Source organism: Perca flavescens, chromosome 20 (assembly GCF_004354835.1).
Source record: "Perca flavescens isolate YP-PL-M2 chromosome 20, PFLA_1.0, whole genome shotgun sequence".
Lineage (NCBI taxonomy): Eukaryota > Metazoa > Chordata > Actinopteri > Perciformes > Percidae > Perca > Perca flavescens.
Window position 1 is genome coordinate 26,549,915 of NC_041350.1, and position 25,424 is coordinate 26,575,338.

General features: G+C 41.1%; 2 protein-coding genes across 6 annotated transcripts in view; one reads left to right on the forward strand and one right to left on the reverse strand.

Moving 5' to 3' along the window:
* Positions 1-5,761, forward strand: part of dctn1b (dynactin 1b) — a 55,503-nt gene extending 49,742 nt beyond the window's left edge. For all 5 annotated transcript variants that reach the window (XM_028565030.1, XM_028565031.1, XM_028565033.1 and 2 more), the window contains 5 exons: positions 1,498-1,625; positions 1,729-1,915; positions 3,114-3,187; positions 3,284-3,373; positions 4,048-5,761. In XM_028565030.1, coding sequence (XP_028420831.1) covers positions 1,498-1,625; positions 1,729-1,915; positions 3,114-3,187; positions 3,284-3,373; positions 4,048-4,185 — 617 coding nt within the window. In that variant the 3' untranslated portion in view covers positions 4,186-5,761. The remainder of the gene's footprint in view (positions 1-1,497; positions 1,626-1,728; positions 1,916-3,113; positions 3,188-3,283; positions 3,374-4,047) is intronic.
* Positions 5,285-24,617, reverse strand: alms1 (ALMS1 centrosome and basal body associated protein). Its single transcript, XM_028565029.1, has 18 exons — positions 24,481-24,617; positions 21,328-21,493; positions 20,899-21,001; positions 18,899-20,795; positions 18,505-18,664; positions 16,024-17,187; positions 15,779-15,894; positions 14,240-15,341; positions 13,778-13,900; positions 11,553-11,708; positions 10,117-10,961; positions 9,349-9,463; positions 8,524-8,736; positions 8,155-8,399; positions 7,367-7,523; positions 6,539-6,596; positions 6,115-6,214; positions 5,285-6,044 (listed from the first exon to the last, which is right to left on the reverse strand). The coding sequence occupies exons 1-18, from the start codon at positions 24,493-24,495 to the stop codon at positions 6,000-6,002; spliced, it is 6,780 nt and encodes a 2,259-aa protein (XP_028420830.1). The 5' UTR covers positions 24,496-24,617; the 3' UTR covers positions 5,285-5,999.
* Positions 24,618-25,424: the final 807 nt, after the last annotated feature.

The window sequence follows — 25,424 nt, forward strand, 5'->3', positions numbered from 1 at the left end:
TAACCTTTTTTAAATAGTCGATCAATCCATCACTTTTTCTGCTGCTCATCCAGGTCTGGTTCGTGGTAATTGTGAAGTACGGAACAAAGGGATATAATAAATAATCTAGGCTTATCATCCCAAATGGTTTTCCATCATACTTTCATACTGGACAGTTTGATTATGAAACGGGCATTAAATTGTGTGTGACATGTGGTATTAAAAAGCCTGCAAAACCCCTGTTATTAAACCATTATGACTGACAAGTTTTATGTGTATGTTATAGTGATTACGGTGATATTTATTCTATGAATCTGCATCTTCTGGCATTTACATCTGCATGCCTGGTCTCAATCCATATTTTGCAACTCTGCTCAGTATGTAAATTACACACCAAGATCAAGTTTACAGGTACTGAACACTTTTTTTTCTAAACCTGTCTGCTGTAATAATTGATAATTACACCAAAGAAAAACTGAATGACAGTTTGATCACTTTCAAACCATTAAAAATCAGTGGTGAAAGTATTCATTCTTTGCTTAAAGTGCTCATATTATGCTTTTCCCTTTCCTTTATTGTGTTATATATCTTTTTTTGTGCAGGTTATATAGTTTACAAAGTGAAAAAGCCCAAAGTCCAACCCAATTAAGGGACTTACCATCTCCAACAGAAAACACTGTTCACCAACTGCTCCAAACAGCTCTGTTGTAGTCCAGCCTTTACTTCAGAGACAAACGTGGTCACTTTGGAACACACGTTATAATGCTCGCCTAGCTGCTAGCGTGGCACGCCCTCATACTCTGCTTCTGACTGGCTAGTAGTCCTTAGCTAGCTACTGCGCATGTGCGAATCCCAACAAAGATGCCTCACTCTGTAACTAAAACAGAGAGCTCAACACACAAAGAGGAGCTGCAGCAATGTGTAGTAAAACAAATATACGGTGTTTTCTGCAAATGAAACCATGTAAACCTATTCTGATATAACCTCTAAATACAAATATGAACCTGAAAATGAGCATAATATGAGCACTTTAAGGAAAAGCAGAACTTCTACAGTGTAGAAATAAAACATTTCCTCTGCTGTCAGATGAATGGAATGGAATAAAAAGTACAATATTTAACTAGTAACGGTGGGCCAGAATTATGAAGTAACATAAATACTTACATATAAGTTACATTCCATCACTGTACTATATAACGCACACTAAAAAAAGTTTCCAACGATATGAGGAAATAACGTATGGCAGTTAAATTTTAAAGTGCAGTTTTCTTTTCGAACACAAAAAATAGGAGCGTCTTTGGCAATATGTCGCAGCCTTTCACATTGTTTATTGTGCCAATCATAACGATTTTAAAAAATATGTATATATTGTGCAGCCCTATTTAAAATGTGGAGAAGACAGGAAACTACCGTTAGTGTTTACTGAATGCATATATTTAGCAAACATTATAAATGTATAAATAAGGTTCGGGTCCAGTCAGGTGTTTATAGGGTGTATCTGCTCTTTCGCTCCCGCAGTGAACATGATGTCGGGCGTCAGTTCCGGTTCGGGTGTCCAGGTGATCGACTCTCCTCTGCTGACTCAGCAGATTGAAGCTCAGAGACTCTGCATCAAACACCTTAAGAACGACAACAACAGGCTGAAGGTACAAATCATCTCTCCGCCATCACATTCGGTCCCCCAATCACTGACGATCCAGCTTGCCGCTGTTCCATCTGGATTTATCGTGTCCACGTTTTCCCTCGTAGGCTGAAAAGATGCGCGCTCAGCTCGCCTCTCTGCCTCCTCTTCACGTGACCAAACTTCCCTCCAGAGACGGGGGTCGCCCTAAAGTGCTCTCCAGCGCCCTCTACCGCAAGACCGACCAGCTTCTGGAGACTCTGCTGCAAATGAGCGCCAACGTCAAGGTGGTGGACATCACTGGGAAATCTCCAGGTAGTGTCTTAATGTCTTCAAAATAGTATCCACCTCAGAATTTTTTTCGACATGCTATACTATGGCTGTTTTTTCACTTTATTTCGACATAGTATACCATGACTTTTTTAGAAATACCGTACTGCGGCTTTATTAATCACGTTTTTCGACATACTATTCAATGTCTTTTTGTCCCTTTTAGGAGGTAGGGTAGAGAGGTTAGGTGAGGGAGAGGGAGTAGATAGGAAAGAGAGTGTTGGGTGGAGATGAAGAGCCAAAATTGTGCCCATAATGCAGGATTTACCTGTTTTAATTTTGAAAAACTAAAGTTAAAAAGGTCAAACTTTTGGCTCTTCTCTCCACTACCTAGCCTCTCTAACCCATCTCTACGCTGGTATTGAACCCTAAACCAGCTTTTTCCCTATGTGCCACAAATTACCCTCTACCCCAACTGCTCTCCTGGCATATTTGACAAAAAGCCATAGTATAATATTTTGAAAAAGTGATAAAAAAATTATAAAAAGCCATTGTATAGTATGTTAAAAAAAAAGTTATAGTATAATGTCAAAAGTCATAGTATGGTATAGTGATGGTCAAATGAAGCTTCGCAAACCAGTGTCTTTACTTTCTGAGCTCACTAGATGGCGCTCTCGGTTCAAAAAAGGTTTGAAAACTCATTGAATTGCCATTCATTTCACCTTTTTTTGAACAGAGCGCCATCTAGTGAGCTCAGAAAGTAAGGACACTGGTTTGCGACGCTTCATTTGACCATCACTAGTATGGTATGCCAAAAAAAAATATAGCCTAATAGTATGCAATAATCAGGTAATAAAACAATTAGAATTTACTGACACATTTTTATGTTAACATTTTGCACCCTACCTGCATGATATGAAGATCGGCTATGTGCGATAGCATTATTTAATATTGCGTTGATGATACGACTTGCAATCAAACAATTACGGTGTGCGTATCAGCTGTGATGTTCCTATGGCTCTGCACTGCTAAGATAGACCCCAAACATTGAATAGCCTATGCCCACGCCCACTAAATAAAGAATTGAAATACATTTAAATATAACACTGTTCCCAATTTTCATTAAAGTAATAAAAAGTCAGATGGAGCGAGACAAATCTGCATGTTGGGAAGCAATACAACCTTGCTGTTACATATTAGTCCCTGTATGAATAGCAGGTATGTGTTTTTATTTGTCCTGCAGTGATACCTAGCGCTCAGCTCCTGGAACAGACTGCTAGATTACAGTCCCTGAGTGACACGCTGGGCAGACTGAAGGTAACCATGCAAACTACTAAATAAATATAAAATTATGTAAAACAGTCATTCAAACAGTACAAGTGCGAGCTCCCATTTCTGTGTACACCCTGTCAGGACGAAGTAGCGGAGCACGTCGTCCACCAGCAACCTGGAGCTCGAGTCTCGTCTGATTTTGCGACGTTCCCTTCGACCTCGTTTGTTAAGGTAAGATCTGCGGCCACGTTACCAGTCAAAGATCACCGGTTCCACTCCTGGGGTTCATAGGAGGCTGAATGAGCTTTACCATCTCATAACCAACACTGTTTTTGACAATTGGTAACCTCGGTAAATCTTTTTATTTACTAACTTTAATGAATTAGTGAAATTATTTAGTCAGATTAGATTTGTCTTCTACAATAAGGGTAAACCAGACCTTTTTATAGTTTTTTTTCCTCCTGAGCAAATCATTATCGCATTCTGCTGATAATTTCAATTGATTAAATTCACTTTTTTCCAAAAAGTAATGGCTCTAAAATGTTAACTATACTAATAAACTAAAATTAATTTAGTCAATTATTAAACCAGGTTTACTTAATGCTAAGGCTTTAGTTCAAATTATATTTATTTTGAAGTCCAGTATTTAGCATAAATTCTTTTCTCAGATCCATACTTGCTTTTAGTTCTGCAGAGAAACAGTTTACACTATTGGGTAGGTTTTGTTTCAATAAAAAGACACTACCTATGGTTGTTTAATTTCACAAAAGAAGAAAAACAATAAGTCACTACTATACTTGCTATTTTCTTTTATTAAGAAAGCACAGTTGGACGTCTCAAAGAACAGAGTCTGGAAGGCCGAATCGAAAGGGATCTTACCCCACCGACCCCTTTTCTGTCTTTAGGCAAAGGAGGAGAAGCAGGGCGACACGGTGCTGGTGGGTCGGGTCATGGTGCCGTGTACCCGCGGTCAGGAGCAGGTCCACCGGCTCGTCCTATCCCAGTCTCAGCTGCAGAGAGTTCACAGTCTGCTGCGGACCTAAACTTCACCTGCCCTGCCATCCTGCCTGCTGCACCAACACAACACCACCACCACAACATGCGCTTCCAAACAAGAAGGTATTTTAGGTCACGAGTGGAGAGATTACAACCTGCAGGAAACGATCCGATTTAAAAAGCAAGTTGATCTGTGTCGGTCAGGGCTGTGGTTTGAGACCAGTTTCATCTCAAAATTGACTTTGGATATCTAGAACTTTGTTCGGACGCTGCCTCTTCTTGCTCCCAGCCATTTAGAGCTTAAATTATAAGTCTACAGAAAATTAATTCAAAACAATTTTGAATTTAGCCATTTTTCCAATCAATGATTTACTGATAACTTGTTGGTTCTTTTTGTCATATTTGACAGTAAACTGAATATCTTTGAGTTTGTCAAACCGAAACAAGCAATCTGGTAAATTATGGGAATCCACTGTTGTCTATCATTTTATCACAACAATTAGGCAATGAATTGTTAATTAAAATAATCACTACTTTAGTTTTTTATAGTGGTCTCAAATTCAACTTTTTCCAAAAAGGACCCATGTTAGACTGCTGCGCTCTCAACTACAGCCCTGCATACTGTAACTTAAAGCTCCATCTTGCTCGTTGAAATTTTGTTTTATGGCCAGAAACAGTAGAGATACTTGCAATTGCACTACTGCACGCTGCCCAGATTCACTGATGTTGTTGTGTAGAATATTTATCAAACTCCTCTTTGGCCCTGGTGTGGTTCATATTAGGCCAGAACATTGTTACAGTATTAGGATCATGACTTTTTTTTTTTAAATCCGGTGTTCCATTTTTATAACCTGTCTAAAGGGAAAGGCTTGTGATTCAGAAATGATACTGAAAATAGCTTTGTCCATTTGACGTAGTGAGCATTTTACTGTGGTTTGATCAAAGACACTTTTGCACATATAACAAGTCCTGCACATTCATTTGAGTAGGATGTAACACTTTAATTTTGCAATGAAGTTTACATGTAAGCAAACTACAGAGTTAAGGATTTTGTATTGTGCGCCGTGGTTTGATTAAAACCTTGTGGACTGCACAGATCAAAAACACTGATTAACCTTAAGGGATTTACAGTGTAAAATGCAGATACAATTTAGCAGATTTTTCATGTTTATTTAAAAACTCAGCTGAAGCATTATGCAGTATTTATTACAATATGGTGTTTCCGTCATGCTCGAAGTAAAGTTACCCTTGTTCTGCTGAGATTCCTGTTGCCGTTTCAAACTTAGTCTGAGCCTTAAACCTGCAGAGAGCACGTTTGGTTTGTTAAAGCAAAACTACATCTTTGCCAAAGAATAGTTTGTTTGCCATAGCACATTTTAAAAAAAGGCTTAGTTCTTCAATCCATGCTGATTTGTTGACTATATTTACACAGTATTGTCCTAACTTGAAGTTTTATAATTAATTGGCATAGTGTATGTACAGACATCTTATTTATGTGTAGCTGATGTACTGAATCTTGTCTAACCTTTTCCCTTGCGTGGCTTCCTGCTCAACCGATCAATTAAAGACATTAAGATGCTGTGTTTTGTGTTCAATCAAAGCATGGAATGTGGCAAAACTGAAGAATCAGGTTTATTCCTTACATTAAAAACACATTTGAGTGTATGGAATGAGTACATAATGATAGATAGATAGATAGATAGACTTCTTTCTCAAAAGGGAAAACAATAATTTCCAAACATTTTGGTTTCTATTTCTTGCATTTTACTAATTCATCGATCGATGTACTTCTGTTATTAAGATTAGGGAAAAAAACAAAACAATGGATTTACCATTGCTGATTTCCTCTACAGTAAAAGTGTCACTGCCAGGCTGTTCTTCTGCCCAGGACATGGTTGGTGATTCTCTGAAAGACAGAAGAACAGGATGGATATATAGACAGAGACAGAGATTAATAACAGCAGTTTGTGTCGTACCTTGTTGTAGAGTTGAGCGTTAAGCCGGTAAGATCGATACTCTGCTTTTCTTCTTTCCTCCTCTCTCCTCCTGTGCACCTCTGGGAGAGTCTCATAAATCCTTAAGAAGAAACAGGGTTGAGTTATACTGCCTAAACATTTAATACAACTGTAGTTTAAAATGGTCAGGATGTTTTAGGAGATTCTACATCATTTATTACTGTACTCCTAGCCATGTCATAATGTAAAAATGCATTACTTGCTTTTAACCATTCAAATTCAATCAGGTCAAATGGTAATATTGTGTGTAAAGTACCATTTAATTCCTTTACACTTGTGGTAAAAAGAGAAAAAAAAAACAACCTAGATTGTCTTTAGTATTGCTACTATTGTCGTAATTAATCCTTCCAATTCATTGTTTTTTTTAAATGAATCAAAAGCTTACTGTTTGGATCTCAGTAGCATCTCCTTCCTGGGAACAGCCCTCCTGAGCAGAGCAGTTCCTTAACAGAAAAAAAAAAAAAAAAAGTAATCAGTCAAACACACAAATACAGAAATAGTGGGCTTTAGAATGCATGTACAGGACTGTATTAGTTTTTTTTTTTCTAACCCTGTGGTACTTCACTGACCGATGTCAGGCTTGGACTCAACATTCCAGAAGGTTTTTCCCCAAGGTGAACCATGAAAACATACATCGTGATGTGGACGAGTACTTAAGGCCAAATCCAGAAGACTGAATTGATGCAGATTAGTGGTGTGTACTACAGAAAAAAAATTTCAGTTCTGTAACAGTGTTTTTTACAGTCATGTGAAAACAGTGAAGCGAAAAGCTCATCTTTAGCACTCCAAAGGGTAATTTTGAAACCTGTATCTTACATTGTTTGGTCTTTGACTAAGTGATTGTAACAATAACTGAAACAATTGCACTTTGATATGTTTAGGTGACTTCACAAATGTACTCTTATTTCAACAGAAACTTTTCTTTGAAACATTGGTCTTTCAGTGAAAAGGTTTACAAGCCAAATGAAAGGAGAATCTGTTGCTTTGAATGCAAGATTGAATGATTTACACATATGATCAGTTGGGAGTTTTGTACTTAGTTTTGAAACACTGCACCATATAGCGACTAAATAAAACTAAGCAGAATAAATAAGATGTTGCCGTCAGACAGAACATTAGTCCGTTAAGGGGGCTACGCACACTAAAAACAGATCTACAGTCTCAAGTAGGTTTGATGTTACAATCGCACATCTCTCCTGGTGTTGTCGAGTACCTGCGGGCCTCCGTGGTCCTCCGAGCCAGCTGAAGAGTTCATCTCTCTCTCTGCAGAAATTGGCCTGTAGCTTCCTCTCCTGCGCCTGCAGAGCCATGCGCTTCACCCTACGCCTGGACTCAGAGATGAACTCTGGACGATGCATCTCCAGAGCCTCCTGCAGAATTGAAAAGGAACATCAATGTTTAAAAAAAAAAAAAGGGTCAATAGTAAAGAGATTTTAAAGGACTCATTAACTGTCGTTTTGAAACGTCTTACAGTAAACACAAAAACTGACTCCAAACATTTTATCTTAAGGCCCTGAAAAGTTCTCTCTTCGCACAATTTTCGGCCAAAGTTAGAGGTTTTGAATGTTTCACACGAGAGCTTAGGGATCAGTTAGGGAAAGGTGATGGCACATACTTCCGTGGACCAATTCAGCAAGTGGTTTGGCCAATGTCAAATCTGATTTGATCACACCCGTACGGTCCTGATGAAGAGGAAGTTTTAGGACTGAAGTTATAATTTTTTACTTAGTTGATTTTGTCATAAATACTTAATGTTATAGGGAAATACTAAACATTTAAAGTCAAATTTTCAGGGGCTTCAATCCTTCCAAGCATTTCTGCTGTTTTTATTTTTTTTATTTTAAGATTAGTCATCTGCAATTTTAATAAAAAGCCAAGCCTGTGGAGGAACCTAAAATATAGTTTCCCACTGCAAACAACACTTCCATCTCTCACACATAAACGTGTGTCCTAAGGAAGAGTCTATTAGGCAAAGTTTTGTAAAGTAAAAGACAAACCAACCTGGAGAGAGATCCGTGCCAAACCAGAGGACATAGTTTTGGTCGTTGGATCTAAATCGGGTTTGTCGTGTTTGTTTCTGTCTTCGTGGACTTGTCTCGGTCGGAGGGGTTCTCTCCGTGGATTGATTCTGCTGTATGGTTCAAACCAGGCAGTGCTCTGCCTCCACAACAACTCCTCTTCCTCTGGCTGGTTCTCTTTCCGCACTTCAGACCTCAGGTTGTCAGCAGAGATGAACCATGAAACACCTGGAAAGGACCAGGGAAATTTAAACCAGCTAAATCAATAAAGATATTAAGTTTTACTCTGGTATAAAACAATATACTCTTTACATGCAAAAAGCACAGACCGCTTTATTTATAGTCAACGTACCTTTAGGGTAGGTCTTTGGCGGGCTTCTCTTGCTCCTTCTCTGCTTTTGTAAGCCCTGACTCTTAGCGGGGCTCCTCCACCCTCTTCCCTTCTCTAAGTTGGATGAGAAGGATGAAATCTGCCTGGAAGTTCTGGCTTCACCAGGCGAAGGGAACGTGGTTCCAACATCTCTGGTGTGACGTCGAGTCCCGTTACTGACAATCTCCAGGTCGCCTGAGCAAAAAAAGAAAACCGTGTAAAGAATCTTAAAGAATTGCAACTTTAAACCTATTTGTCAATGTACTGCTTTTTTTTTTAGGTTACAGATAAGCAGTTGAGCCAACGCTGGCACATTTACACTGATGTTAAAATATTTTGATGTCCATTGTCTCCTATAAATAAAAGATTTCTTCCATCCTATAAATAAAACAGATGATTTGCCTCATTTTTCAGTCTTACCAATAAGAGAGTAGTAACTCCAATAATCATTTGCTTTTTGCAAATAAAAAGTTCACACAACTGTTCATGAGGAAAAGTAACAGGTCAACATCATAAATGCTCACAACTTTGTAGCAAATGTAGAACACAAGCAAACTCAAAGTACATCATTTGCCCAAATATAGAATTTTTTTTTTGGGGAAATTATGTTTATGTATATTGGAGGACTAGACAACAGGTATTCACAACAGCAAAAAAAAAAATAAATATATATCTTTTTGAATGGAGTTGCAGCTTGTGAGTTGTTTGTAGCCCTAATTTTGTTAGGATGTAGACTCTCATTGTTGGTAAACCAAAATTTAACCAAATTACTTTAGCAAACCGAGTGACTTCTTTAGCAGCACTGACCTGCCTGGATGCTTCTGCTGACCAGTTTAACACTCTTCTTGGCTGCCAGAGTCCTGGAGGGACCGCTGTGTGACGGAAGGGTGTAAGTGCTGGTTGATGCAGAATCAGCAGCAACCTGAACACCAATAAAATGACATCAAACATTTAGAGCTGTTCAATACGTGCGATTATGCCACTTTGTGTTATTTTGTTCTGTGCTCCTACAAAAAGGTATTTTTCACAGAACGTATGTTGACCTGTCGCAGTAAGAAAAGACACGTGGGAATAGAAAATTGACTGAATTCCATATAGCTGGTTCAGTTTCAGGGTCCGGGTATAATGCGTACTGTCACGGTTAATTGGGACAATTCAATACAACAGAGCCGACGGTAATGTTATGTGACACCCGTGCCATTTCCTTACAAATCAAAAAAGGTCTGGTGAAAAAGTTTTGTTAGGTGCCGATACACCTCTGCAACCTACGTAGGATTTATTCAGAATTCCACAGCCAAACATGAAATTCAAAGACCTTTGATGATCTTCAAGTTCTTCTTTGGTGATATTCTGCCACTCAAAGCAGCAGGCATATTTTGGGATCGAGATATCATACTGGTAAATTTTAAAATTCTCAATTCTGGTAAAAAGTTTTGTTTCCAAATTTTGCAGTTATATTTTAAGTAAAACAGATTTTCTTGAGTCTCCATTTTCCATGGCTCTCCAAGTGTTCACTCACACACACAAAATTAGCTTTACCTTACAATGAGGGCAATAACATGCATATGCACTTACTATGGATTCATCAGTACCGGTTGTCTCTGACAGCATGATGAGGTAAGGCAGCTCTTTGTTTCTTCCTCTCCGCTGCTCCCTCCCTTCCTTCTGCTTGTTGATGGTGCTGTACAGTTTACTGAGGCTCAAGCTCGTTTTCAGGTTCTGGACTCTGTGGGCGCCGAAGGCTCGGATCAGCCGCGCTGTGTCCACTGTGGACACTGAGCTGGACGTGGTGGATAAGGTCTCAGGCTCGTCTCTGTCTGCGGGACAGAGGTGCCGACTCTGGGAGGAGCCTCGAGAGAAGCTCGAGACGGAGGAATCACGGCTGTCCTCGTCTGTAGGTTGAGAAGTTTCATCTCCCTGTAGGCTCCGGGCCCGATTTTCTTCTTGTAGTTCTGACACGTAAGTGCCCCTTGTGTTATTAATAAGACGGGACAGGCGTTCTAGCCGCTCCAGCAGTGATGCCTCTCTGTCACTGGTGGGTTGGGACTGCTCCAGGCTCCACTGATCGCAGAACCTCTTCCACAGCTGGTCCAGAGTGCTGCTGCTCTGCTCAGAAGTGGGGTGATGGATGCCAGAGTCCCTCTTCTCCTGGTCGTGTTCCTCTCCCGTCTGAGGAACAGGGCTTTGGTCCAGGTGATGGCTCGCCTCGTCATAGGCCAAGTCCACGTGAAATCTCACACGGCTCGGCTTTGGTTGATCGTAACTGGGGAACTGCATCGGGCTGGTCCCCTGGTCTCTCTTGGAGGCTCCTTGGTTGCTTGATAAAGGCACTCTGGTAAAGGCAGCCGATACCTGAGAAAACTGCTTTGGAGCTTGAGTCACACTTGTTTGCAAAGGTCCATCTGCTGATATAGAGGCACCTACGAGACACGAGAGAGAGAGAGAGAGAGAGAGAGAGAGAGAGAGAGAGAGAGAGAGAGAGAGAGAGAGAGAGAGAGAGAGAGAGAGAGAGAGAGAGAACAGATGTTGAGATTGAATTAGAATCATACAAACAATATATGTATTATCCACTGCCTCATGTGACAGACAGAAGGGTTAGAAGAAGAAAAAAAAAAAACTACAGAACTAAGCAAAGCTCTGTGTAAACAAAAGCACACACACTACTGCTTTTAAAAGCAAACCAAAAACAATTTAATAAAAATGCCAAATTTGACATTTTTAAATTAAATAAAATGATCAAATATTTCTAACTTCTCATAGTTACTGTCTACTGCCAAAAAAAACATATGCATTGCCAAACAGTTCAACAATGTCCCTTTCACCTCAGTACAATTAGTGTACGTGTGTTATTATATTGAGTCTATTTAACCAGAGTGACATATATTTGTAAAAATTAACTATTAATGGGTTTTATTTGTAATTTATGGACAGATGATACTTGTTTCACACATGAATTTGACACAATATAACTTAATGAGTATGAATGCTATTTTTCTGTATGTTGAGCTCACCTCTGTGTCCGGGCTCGTGCATTTTGAAGGTGGCCGTTTTCAGCCTCTTGCTGTAGATGCCCTCCGAGTGTCTGACGGTGACTCTGCGGTCCAACCCTGTGTCTCGGTGCCCGAGGACCTCGCTGCTGAAGCGTGGGGGCACAGCGTCGTCTGAGCCTGGTCAGAATTCCAAAGTGGCTTGTTATCTCATGATGAGTGCTACTCAGAAAAGGTTAGACCGAGATTGTCCGAATTTGAGATAACACAAATAACACTGCTGCAAAAAACAATGCCAAAATCCTTCTTTTTCAGCTAGTAATGAACAGAAGATGTTTAAGAAAATTGAGTCTCTCTCTCTCTCAGTCTCTCTCAGTCTCTCTCTCTCTCTCGGCCCAGCTCAGCCTTTGTCTCACTCAGCCCCTGAACATGTATAATTAATGCACTGCCTGGTGTAGGTTACAATAGACCAGCTGCTACCCATACAGGCACAGGGAAAATGAGAGCACAGCCTCCTCATTTATCACAGATACAACTGACAATTCAATTCTCTGAATTTAAATAGTTGCTTCATTTCTAATTCGATAAACTTCATAGCTATCCTTTTAGGAAAGCTATATACGGTTTGTTTTTCTTTGAGATGTTTTCATTTAACTGTGTGGTCATTTAGAAGGCTTACTGAACGCATCTGCCAGACTGTTAACCTGCATACTCAGCATGCGTTCTTTATAAGATGTGTAATAGTACTGTTCAGGCATAAAAATGGGTCAGGAGTGAAAAAGGTGAGAAGGATATTACCCCTCCATATTTTAAAGCATCAATCTGATGCATTTTGAGATGTATTTTTTGCCAACCAACAGTGTAATATTTCAATATGCGCTCATTAAAGTTAATTTGACTGGAAAAACAGTTAGTCCTGACATTACAATAATAAAAGTCAATTTTTAAAAACTAAAACATTTTGGATCAATCAAGAGTCAATGTAGATTCACATATTGCAATATCATAATCCTACAATGAATCATTGTGAAAAGTAAACTTTCCTACTTTGGCCAGGTCATCATCAAAAAAGCAAATAAGTACATTCATGATTTTGTCCATGTTGATATTAGCTGCTTTATTTACATTTATTAAAAACGTGGCATTGTTTATCTTTTCATATAGCTAGACGTCTAAACTCTGTGACCAGGCCGTTATGTTTATATAACGGCCATGCTGATTCCAAACAGACAGCTTTGTCAAGACAGTTTGGGCTTCAGATAGCTTTTACAGTGGCCATCGTTAATGACAAATCGTGTTCCGCTATGAACGTGCACACGCGTATTGTTTGTATCACGGTCGGTCAGTAAAGGAACAGTCGCAACAGTAGCAGTCGTTGCCGGTAACGTACTCATATTACAGAGTGCACGGACCGAAGCTTTGTGACTAGCAAGCACTTTCTTACCGCTGCTGTCGTATGGTGTCTTCCTTGAACATTATACCTATTCTTTTGGTAAACAAGCAGAAATTAATTATTTTGACTAACAGTTAAGATCAGATGATGTTGAGTGGGTCACAGACTGGTGTATGTTAACGTTTAGTCAGGATACGGTTTTAAAACCATTTAATTTTTTTTTTCTCCCCAAATGCTATAAAATTGAATATAAGTTATCATTCATGTTACCTGCATATAACAACGTTGTATGGAACCCATAAAACATATCCGTGCATCCATGATAATTTTCTGCAATTTGGTTGAAACCCATATTTTTGATATAAAAAAAACTTTTTCAAAACGCCCAGCACATCCGTTCGCTGCGTAGAGCTCTTTTTCCCGGCTTTGAAACTTTTATATATGTCAATGATTTGAAATGACGATTCCTACGCCAAGACCCACCCTTCAATCCCTACTATTGGCCAGGCGGCGTCCATGCTTACGCAAGGTAACGTAACCCGATTTGTTCAGGTCTTATCCCCTGACCAATCGGCTATCCTAACCTTAACACCCGCCGCCCCCATTCTAAACTATATCAGCCTCATGTTTTACCTGCAAGACCCCCATTTTTAAGATTGTTTTGTGGGCATTTTAGGCCCACAAAACAACCAGGTGAGCTTCCCCATATTTTAATGGCTTTGTCATCACATTTTCATACAGTCAGACTGACTTTCAGTGGGCAACCCTACAAATTGTAATGTGGTAGAAATCTTGGAGTACAACCAATGTTTCATGTGATCTACATTGCACAATAAAATATTTGAGACAAATGTACCCGTATGGGAGCTCTCCATGGTGGTGTCAGAAGGGTTGGTAGAGGAGATGTCGGTTTCAGTTTGAGGGATGTAGAAGAGCTCCTCACTGCCACAGGGTTTATAAGGTAACAGAACAGGCACTGCTGTAAGGTCAGAAGGAACATACAATCATCTTTACCTACAACAGATAATTAAGGATAAAGCCATGTTGACATTCATTTCTTATGATCTAATTTAGCTAAGAATGCAGCATCAGAATATGTAGCCTCGTGCTAGCAAACGTTACAAAACGCAAGTACGCTTACAAAGTACGTTTTCATCCGTCATCTAGTTTAAAACTCTGCCCTCATGTATAATGTGATCAACTACATAGTGAAGGGTTGGGTACTGTATTATAGAACTACAAAACTCTCCTGTTACGGATCTAAAAATAACATGATAGGTCTTTAGATATACCGGCAGTACATTAATAATAGGCTTACCTGGTGTTTCAGTGGTTAAGGTTCTTTGTGACACAACTCTGTGACATGGTGTAGAGGATTGTGTGGATGGGAGGGTCATCCGTCCCTGAGGCACAGGGGTTTTGAACAGGGTGGAGGTCTCGGGTCTTTTAGGCACCTGGTGTCTTATTGGCTCTCTGATGTCGTACCACTCTGGTGGACTGGACAAACCGACACCTTCGTCCGGACTGCTGGCAGCAGAAGAGGTGTGTCTGAGAGGGGGAAATTCTTTACGTAGCAACCCTGTAACAGCAACAGCACGACTGGGGTGGACAGCAGTGGAAGAGGTGCGATCAGTGGCTTTGGGGGACAGCGTGAGATGGACGTGTGAGACGTGACCCGTCCTGGCTGGGGATTCCGATGTGGAGGAACCTGCGGCCTGCTCAGCTTCGTGACCAACACCAGAACAAGAGCTGTTCTGGACAGATAACTCATCGTCTCCCGTGAACAATTGGATGTCGTCCTCCTTAGCATTCACATCCTCTCTACCTAAACCCTGTGAGGGTGGGGCAGGTTCATCAAACTGGCCTCCTACAGCGTCTTGCCTCTTCGGTTTCACTGGTGCTGACGTAGAAGTCAGATTTTGGTTTCTGGTGTCGAGACTACTGCTTGGTTCAAACGCTGATGCTGGCTCTCTGGTCGCCTCTTCTTCAGCCACGGTATGGGGAAGCTGCCCGTTAGCGTTAGAAAGCTCAGCTGCTTCTGTTGAGAGCTCGGCCAGGTGGAGCAGCCCTGGCGCTGGACTGAGAGGAGGTGCAGGAGACGTGGAGGGAGAGGGGGAGGTGGACCGCCTGCGGGTGGCAATGGTAATAGATGTGAGGGCCTGAAGGTTTTTCTTAGGGAGGGTTACCCCTTCCCTGGCAGCAATCTCACATATCTGAGCCTGTAGATCTGGGCAAAGAGGTTTTTGAAGCTGCGCGCTGGAGTCCGAGAGATCTGTGCGGAGGCCCTGCAGAGGCTGGGATGGCCAGTTGTTAGAGACATTCGCTGCCTTCGATAATGCTGCTTGCCAAGACGCATCCTGCACAGTTTGGACTCGAATACTGGATGCTGTACTGCTCTCTGCATCTGTGCTCCCCTGACTCTGAAAGGAGAAGCAAAAAACAAGGTATGTGTCAAACGGTGAGACCAGGCAAAGGGATCCTAGTTTAGGTTATCCTGTGAATTAATTTATCCACCACAAAGATCCAAACTCCTTGAAAATTGCACTGGCATCATAACTGGAAACAAATTTGGAAATTTTCCAAAGTGTAACATGCATCTGTTAACACACCATGCCTGCAACACACCAGTTACCTTTAGTATGAGACCTGTACTGTCCAGAGATTGGAGGCAGACATCAAAATGACAAAACATTTTGTTTATCAATATTTACATGATTTAAAAAAGGAAATCTGTGACAAACTATTTGTTATACATTTTCAGTACTTTATAAATGTAGTAAGTTTAAGTAAATTAAGCACAAACTAAGCTTTTATAATTATGACTGTAATGAGAAAGAGCTCTTCATCAGTGATTCACCTTTATAGGGTATTTTAACAGCAGCTCTCTCTTGATCTCTTCAATCCGCTTTCGGTCTTCTTTGTCCAACTCCAGAGGTTCACACTGCTGTCCTGATATCTTCAGTTTAATCCACTCTGCAAAATAGAAAAGCAGATGATAGTGTATTCGGGCACGATCATTTGTTAGTTTGAAGAGTTTATTTGGATGTTTGGTGAAAAACACCATGAAAACTTAACATTTTAACAACATGTGAATCCACTTACCTCTGGCTTTGCTCTCCTCCTGCTCAGTGATGCTGGGTGTACTGGACACCATGGTGGCCGGAGATTCACTCTGCAGTAACTTGGCAACTCTGACTGCCAGCGAGCCCTCGCTACTCCCATCGCTCATCAGTTCCTGATCAGTGTCCTCTAGGACGGGCGAGGAGGAGCTGCTCTGTACAGGACCTTCCAGAGTAGTCCGTTTTTCCTCCTCTGCGACACCCACTATGTCAGTAGGAGTAGAGGTGAACATTTGTGTACTCGAAACTGGTAAAGGCACAATGACTGGTGGCTGCGGTGGGACTGTGTTGTTGGGGGGAGCTGCGCTGCAGCCTTCGGGCTCTGCACGTCGAGCTGATTGGGAGACGACAAGGGCTGACCCTGCACCTCTACTAGCGGTGCTTTCTTGCGGCCTTTTGTGTGCACCTTTGGCTGGTGCGGGAACAAGAGCTTGTGTGGATGAATAATTATGTTGCCGCGATGAGGTCGTACTCTCTCGGCCAATAGAGCTTTCTCTCACTTTCTCTGAGGTCAGCATGGAGTCGGATGAGGACCTAGCGCATAGTAGGGAGGATCGAGTTTTGGGATCCTCATTAGAACAGGAGAATGAGGAGTCCTGGAGTTTGGAGGTTTTTGTCTTCAGTGAGAGGAATATGTCATCAGCGAGCAGACTGGATGGTGCAGGGGAAGCTAAGAAACCCCCAGAAGACCCAGCAGATAGCACATTCCCCGCCTGAGAGAGTAGTTGACGGATCTCCAACAAGGCCTCGGAGCTAACCGTAGAGTCTTCGGCGCATTGCTCCTCCAAACTCCGGCTAGTTTGCAAGGGTGAATCCAAGTCTCTTTCCCCACACCTAGCCCTGGTAGCTAACGAGGGGTCAGAGCCAAAACGATCTACTAGCTGGATGGTATGCTGGCTGCTAGTTAAGCAGCGGTCCATGTGCTGTTGCTGAGTGGAAGGAGAAGTGTCTTTTTCAGGGAGGGAAGAGGGCGTCGGTCTGCGTTTATTCTGGATAACTTCTGTATCTGATGAAGGAAAAGCCCGCCTGGTCCGCTCTGGGACAGTAGCACCTGGACCAAGACTGTCCAGGCTCAACGGTATGGATATACTGGAGTCCACTGACAGAATGCTGGATCTGGAAAACTGTCCTTTATGGGGACTATCACCTGAAAATACAATACAACATGAGAGCTCTTTATTTTTTTTTTTTTTATCTACCACATACTGTAGGTTCATTATAGGTAAAAAGATACATTTACCAATTAGCAGTTGATTCAGTTGAGTTTTAATCGCGAGATTAACGTTCTTTTTGGCCTAGCAAACTTTGTAGTTTTCACATGCTGTTGCAACAACTAGTAACGTTAGAAAAACTACACCACCACACCGGATCTAGCTAGACCGGAAAAAAAAAACAGGCACGCTGCACACACTTGTTTGGGCTTGCGAGCCGGCCAAAGAGTAGTAGGCTAACGTTACGTTTTGAGTGGATGGCGAGCGAGAGACGCCGAAATGGATGCCAATAAGATTCTGAATGGAAAGTTTACTTTTAAAAAGTTGTCGAGGGGGACGGTAGTTTCACGCACACACAGCCTGTGCTCCACGGAGAAAGCAGACCAACTGGAACTGCTGCAAAGTGCAAACGCTGTTTCATTAACTAGTGATCACTGGACGTCAGTGAGTAATCAGAATTATTTACATAGGAGTTACTGCACACTATATCGACGATGTATATCAGCATACGGTTTTAGGACTGTGTTGTTTGTATCATTTTTTTGTCATTTGGGACATTGTCCACCCTCTTTTCTGTCCAGGAGAATTGTTACATTCCTCATTTGAAAAATGTAAAATGTTACAAATGTCCTGCTGTGGCATCTGGTTTTGGACCATTTTGTTTGTACTGTATAAGTAAAGTGTTACATCTCAGTTAGGTTAGGTGCTTGGAGGAATTGTGCAAGAATGACAGATTTACAATTTTGTCTTCTGTTTACAGTAAATAAATAATAAACAATTACAAATCTTAAAGTAAACTTCATAAAGTAACTTTCTTTGCATTAATTTGATTCCCAATCAAGATACTGGTAAGAATTGCTTTCCATTGTTAATATATTCTGAACGCAAAATACAAATTCTATTCATGTGATAAAACATGCAATTAACTATAGAAATTTGGCGATAAAAAAAAAATTGTTTGACAGCGCTAACAAAAAAAAAAAAAAAAAAAAAAAAAAACTAACTGATTTAACAGTGATCGAAACTAAAACAATCTTTTTAATTAAATTCCTCTTCAAAGAAAATAAAACTTGGCTTTACACTTGGTATAAAATAGGCTTTAACTTTTTGTACCCTGTAATACGTATATACAAACATCTCCTAGACTTTGATTCTCAGCCCACCGACTGGTTGGACTTTTTAAATGGCCCATTAAAAATGTTACTCTTCGAATATTATATTTTCAGTTTAAAACATCACTTTTAAAAAGGTACCTTCAGATGGTTGGGTGCTCTTGGTTGGGGTTCCAATAGATCCTTTAATTGTACAGAGGTCAGTGGGAGAGAATTCCGGCTCTCTGATTGGGCCTCTGGGTACAAATGGAGTTAAGATCGTTGAGGGTGACTGGTCAATGCCCAGGTTATGGAGATACAACTGCAGGAAAAATAAATACAGAAAATATCAGAAGCAGGAATACAAATCTACACGTTTATGGTACTTTTACCCAAATTCCTCACAATGTGCATGCTAATTATAATGAACTGCTAAATGCATTTATTCTATGCTGAAACTGAATCTGCATTAACAATTATTCAAGTTTCCAGTTCTTCGAAATATTTTAAAGACGTATGCTTGTTTTCAAATATAATATTTCCGTCTTTCAATTACCGGGATTCGTTCTTCAATGTTGAGCTCTCGCGGTTTGGGCAGAGGTGGTGGTGTTGATTGTTTTGAAGTCCAGTACGGGGCATAGTTATCAACTTCTAGGCTTACAACAGAAGAAGCTCCGATGGAAGCTCCTAACTTAATTCCGCTGTTGTAACTATCTTGGGAACTTAAGAGTGTCAAATCGTGATCAAGTGACACATCACTGAACTGGCTTAGGCTCACGCGAGGCGACGGTTGAACTGGGGCGTTTGGCTGATGATGGACATCGTCCCGAGTCTGACTGTTCCCCTTTTCTCCAGGTCTTTTTTTCTGCTGATCTTTCTGGACCGACCTGACAATGGTGCTAAGAGAGGAGTGGGACTGTGACCTGCCAAAGGTTGAGGCAGAGGGTCTTGTTGCAGAGCCAGTGTTATCTTTATCGATAGGAGTACCACCTACCGCCTCCCCTCTTCTTGTAGAAGAGCCAGAAGGAGCCGTGGAGGAGCTCTGTGTGAAATCCTGATCGGCAGCGCTTGAAACAACAGGCTGTTGTAAACGTTCCGCCTGCTGACTCAGGATGTGATTAAGGGAGTCAGACACTGCATCGTAAGCTTTCTTTTTAGGAGAGATGCCAGAAAAACCTTGCAGTGCCAAGCTATCAAACAGTGACGTCTTGCCTGAACTCTGATTTGCCCTCCAAGCGTCCACTTTCTGCATATAGTTGAGACTTGGGAGAGACTGGACTTTTGCAGAGGTGGCTGCTTCTTGGCTCCGATTTGCTGTGTCTGGGCGATGGACATCAGCTGCAGGAACAGCTGGCTGTGGGAAGATCCCTGTGTTTGACTGATACGAGCTCTCTTTATGCGATTCTATGTCAGAGAGTTGTCCTAATTTAGGCTTGACACTTGATTTAGGTGGGGCCTTGAAAAACCCCGGAGTGGATTGAGACTGTGGAAGGAAACCCAGGTAGGACCCATCAATCCCTGTTTGGTTCCCTGAGAACCAGAGTTCCTGCTCTCTGTGACCCCGTTCAACGCCTGCTGAAAACGGTCCTGTCAATTGTAGGCCACCCAAATTTGTTCTGGTCACACTTGGCTTGCCTTCAGGCATCCCCGTGGGATATGGTGTGAGAGATTGACCGGGTGGCGTAGGACTTTTCCGCTGTTGGTTTTTAGATTCAGCTTCACGGTTGCTGCGCCTCTCTACCTCAGACAGCAGCTCTCTGTGCAACACTTCACTACTGTCGTCGGGTTTAGTACTACGGGATCCCGTGGTGATGTTGCAGACCTCCGACGACAAGGTTTGAGATTGGTCGGGGTATAAATCTCTGTTGGCTTGTTGCGTGTGCTGCTGGGAGGGAGAAACTTCTCCTGGAGGACCTTCTCTTCTAACCATGCTTTGGTCAATGCCTGGTTTGCAAACTTGAGTGCTTTTAGATTCTCCGGGAAAGGATGCAGCAGCCTTCACAGAGGTCTTAGAGGCAGAGGAAAAAGCACTACTACTGCTGCTTGCCATGCCAATATCTTTCTGAAGGAGATCCAGAAGATGCTGGGCAGGAATATTCTTACTCAGAAAGAATGCCTCATCTTCGTCAGCCTCTCCTACTGGCTTATCTGGAGGGTCAGTAAGTGTCTCTAAGTCCTTCTCTCTGCTACCCGTGTCATCTCCGGATGATACTCCCTGTCTGTCAGTGGTGGCAATCACTGGGGAGTGAACAGTTTCCTCTCGTCCGCCTTCGTTTATTAGTGACAAACTGTGCTGGGACAGAGAGCAGCAGCTGCTTACTTCTTCTTCAGACATGATGGTTGCCTGGGCCAAAGGGTGCTGGGACAGTGAGCCACGTTCAGAGGCCTGAGTAGTGCGATCCTGGGGTGGAACGTGAAACCTCTCCGATGCCATGGAAAGGTCAGGGTACGCCCTTTAAAAAGTAAAGAAAATTAGAAACTTCTGAACATTCGTATGACATGTTGTAGAAAACTATGTCCACAGAACCAATAATTGACTTTTAATTTTTTCTTTACCTTAAAAGGGCAAATTCATTGTCACTTTGTTGGAATAAAGAATATTCAGTGAAGTTTACAGGCAACAATGAAAGGGCTGGAGACAGGTTACTGTCCTGAAATTCTGATAATACAGAAAATGCTGAAGGTTATTCACAGGCATTGTAAACAAGTTTACAACTTACAACTGATTTATAAATCCTGCAAACTTAATGTATGCATTACTGCCTTCAACTTCGCATTGTCATGAGATCCAATGTTATGAATTATAAACTAGACTTGAAATGTGATTTTTCCAAACCAGCACAGATATCATGAGACCATTTTTTTATTAGACAAAACTGATTTATAATAAACACGTTTTGTTCTCAATCACCTCCTATCCTAAATCAACTTTATGACAAAAAAAGAGCTGAGATAGAAATTCATTGTTGTATTCAACATACATACCTTGCTGAAAAGAGCGCCCCTGTTGAAGCTCCCAGCCATGTGTTTCCAGCCTGGGCTGCCGCTGGTCCTGACTGGAACTTTGAGCTTCTAGTTGATTTCTGGATGCATGTCCAACAGACTGAATCGCATCTTCATCACCTGGCACCTGAGAAGATCCCACCACCCTCTGTGAACCAAATCATCAAACAAAGTAAATTACTGTTGTCCTCTTGTGCCATTTTTACATGGCTGTATAACCAAAAACATCAGGAAATGTCTTTAGAGGCTTAAAACAACAACTGCGTTGGTAGTGGAGAGGAGCATGCTGCTGCAATCCATTCCGAAAATTGTCTCACACAACCTGCTGGTCAAACAGCAGAGCACCTTTAGCCACTCATTCAGCTTCTTTGTCACAAGGAACACAACAGGACCAGGAAATAATTCCTCACAGCTGCCATCACTTTGTATAACGAGTCTCCTCTGCACCTCAGGTTCATAACAAACTGCAAAGCTGCTCCTTTGGATTTGTGCATTTATTTATTACATTTATCACAATCGTATCACAATATCCTCTGAATCTGTTATGCAACCTCTTCACTCTAGAATATTATATAGCAGCCATATTTCTGAGTTTACATAATAAAGTGTTCAATGTAAAGTTAATTCTGTTTAAACCAAGGAGAATCATGCACCTTGCAGCATTATATACTGGACTTGTTCTAATGTTTCCCCCATTGTATTGCTACAAGCCTGGTGGCCCACAGGGCCTTAATTGCTACCCCCACCAGGCCTAAGCCATTGGGAATAATTAATGTATTTTTAAGACGTTTAAACTATGGTTACAGTGGGGCAGCTGGGTTGGAAACTTAGACGTAGTCATAAGCTAAGTTTCCATCCACTTGTTAGTCGAATGATCTGAAGTTGGGTAAAAAAAAAAAGTGTGTTTCCATCCAACAGCTTTAAAGCAAATAAAAACCTGTGCGTAATGACGTCACATGCTGTTTTGCGATTAAATTGGTAAATTGATTTGAGACATTTTAAGGTGTTTCCATTCATTTTCGCACTGAATCGCACAACATTCAAGCAAACATTTGCGAACAAAGTTTTGCTAGACAAAAGTAGTTTTTGTTAATATAAGAAGCCAAGGAAGCTCCGATGGGCCTTTGGCTGAGGATCTGATCCAGCTCATCAAAAAGATGGAACTTGCCTTTTATTTTCCCTCCGGCGCCGCTGCGAGACAACTCTCTTTTTTGAGACATGTATCGCTGTTCGAGCGCCTTCCATTTACTCCGGAGGACGTCCCACGGCTTGTTGTAACCTTTGTTGGTCATTTCCTTCGCGAGTTCCTGATAAATTATGGCATTTCTTAGATTTTTGCTATCTAAAATAGCCGTTATATTTTGCTCGTAAATTAAATTCAAAAAGTCTCTCGTCTCCTCGTTCGTCCGCTTACATCTGTCTTTGTTGACACCCGTCATGTGTGCAAACGGAGCGGAAATACTGGACGGAAATGAACTAAAACAACTTCGTTTTGTGGCGGGTTGCAACCATAAAATGACCTAAAACTTAATAGTAATTCATTAATTTATTCGGCAAATAACGTTTCCATCAGCGTTTATCGCATAAGCCTTATATCGATCAAGAGAAAATCCGATGGGACTGAACGTATTTCCTTTGAGTCGATATTTATGAAATTCTATCGAAATCACGTAATTCGGATAAAAACGTGTGGATGGAAGCTATAGTTTCAAATCTCCAGTTAGCTTTCAGCACTGACTTAATGTAGAGCTCTATGGAATCTGTTTTATAGCTTTTTTTAACTAACTTTTGCGATCCTGCCTATGATTCTGTTATCAAAGGCTCTACATTAATGCAGCCATCAGTCTAGGACTGGCCCCAGCAGGGCCCTCGTCACAAAAAGACATTTGCCACCGGGCTAAACAACTTTTCTGGGGGTAAGTATATTACGGGACACCATCTTTGTAAAGTATATATTCAATATTTTTATCAGAGTTAAAGATTATGGTCCTAATTTATTATTTATTTACTTATGATGTTTTCTTACTGTATATTATTTGGCTTTTTAAAGTGAATTTCAGATCCTACCTACTTAATTTGTTTTGTGATTTCTGAGAGATGACTGCTATAAAAACTGCAATTCCCCTTTAGGAATTATTAAAGTACTACATTTTTCTAGATAGACGTTCTTCATGTAGCATAATTCATCGATAATTTGTCGTCTCCATTGTCCATACTGTACATTTACTATGTTGGTGTATTCTTCCCTTCTTGAAGCCAATTTGGGATTTGTGATATTGGGCTATATAAATAAAATGTACTTGACTATCTATCTAAAACATTCCTGTGACTAATATAATCTCAACTGTGACTAATATAATCTCAATTGTTTGGACATGATAGCAGACAAAATAACGTAAACACTTCATGAGTAAGGGCTTTATCCTTGAAACGACTGACTCACAAACGAAAATTAATGTACAGCCATTTAGAAATGAATGCATATTAGAAATGAATGCATATTAGCAGTATTTGTCACACACATAATAGTATATACTGTATGTATTTGTCATATCCTTAGCGAATTGTTAGTTTCAGCTTGAAATGGAACTGCGGTTTATCTTTATCAGCGCAGTTTGTGAACAATTAAGCAGTTCATCTGGCTGCGGCACTGCATATTATCTCTGGCCTCTTTAATGCTGTCAGTTTTGTCATCAAAGTAGCAATGGTTACAGTTGCCCATAAGTTACTATGGCAAGCATAGCAAAAAGTAAGCTAATTAGCGTTGAGCGCCACAGGTTACTGTCGGTTAGCTTGGTGAGAGACAGGACTAGCTACGCTTTGTATAAACTGCATAAAATGCTATTTGCAACAGAGTAGCCGCTAGTCCTTTATGCTATCGTCTTGACGGACCATGGGAACGCACATTTTGTCTAACAATTACGTTTTAAAAGAAGCAACGTCGGGTTAAGCGTCTGTGGCCAGCCGATAAATTGGCTAACAACCTAGTAAGCGGTTAGCAGTTAGCACGCTGTTTAAAACGATGCAACGACCAGCGTGGGTAATGTTAAACGTTAGCCATATTTCTCCGGGGGAAAGCGAACCGCACATAATTCCCACACCAGAAATAAAGTTAAAGTTATGAACATTAGCTACCTCTGGGGGTTCCATGTTGTTGACGTTGTTGTTGTCCGTCCGCCACAGTGAGTGAGCTTCCTCTAGCTCGTATCCAAGGAGCCGGAGCGTTGCTAGGAAATGTAGGGACCCCGGAAACTCGCGCGAGAGGGCAGAGGGCGCGAAAGGGATGTGATTTGAACTGAAGAACGAGAAAGATCGTCTGTTGAACAGATGGATCGCTCGCTTGCGTACAAAACTGAAATTATTCAACTCCAGTCCAACTAATCCACACTTTCAAGTTTATGTAGTCACTGTGAAATGTCACCATCACCTTATATTTTTTTTTTTACAGGTGAAAAAAATTATTGCAGTATTAAGATATTGCAAAAGTTTCCAGCCGTTTCCAGCAGCCTTCAGGCCGAACAGGAAGTCACAGAAACACTCACATCCTGTTAGGTCCGACTCCGATTTAATACAATAGGCTCGTTCGAGATGAACTGCGCCTGTAAAGCGGACGAGAGCAGGCGGCAGCACCCGGGGGCGGTGACAAAAGTCCGCTCTCAAATCGGACAGTTTTCCAGCTGATTCCAGCAGCCTTCAGACTGAACAGGAAGTGACATAAACACTGTGGTCCGATTCCGATTTAATAAAATGTTATCAAACCCATATATCAGCTTGTACACAGTCTCCAGTTGATTTTATTATGACAGAGTAGCTGTCAAAATTCTCTACATGTGATCTGTTGCTGATTTTAATTAACAACAGACTGTAGATGATCCGTAATCTGAAGAGATTTAGTCTCTCTGACTTTTAAACATAACTATCAGCCTCACAACAGGTGTTCTGTACAGAATAAGCCTTTAAATGAGACAAATAGCAGTTAAAATCCCTCCGATTCAAAATCAATAAAACGTTTATATAAAACGTCATCATGTTGAGTCGATTCTGAACAAATCAGGTGTTGGATCAGTTAGATCCAGGTT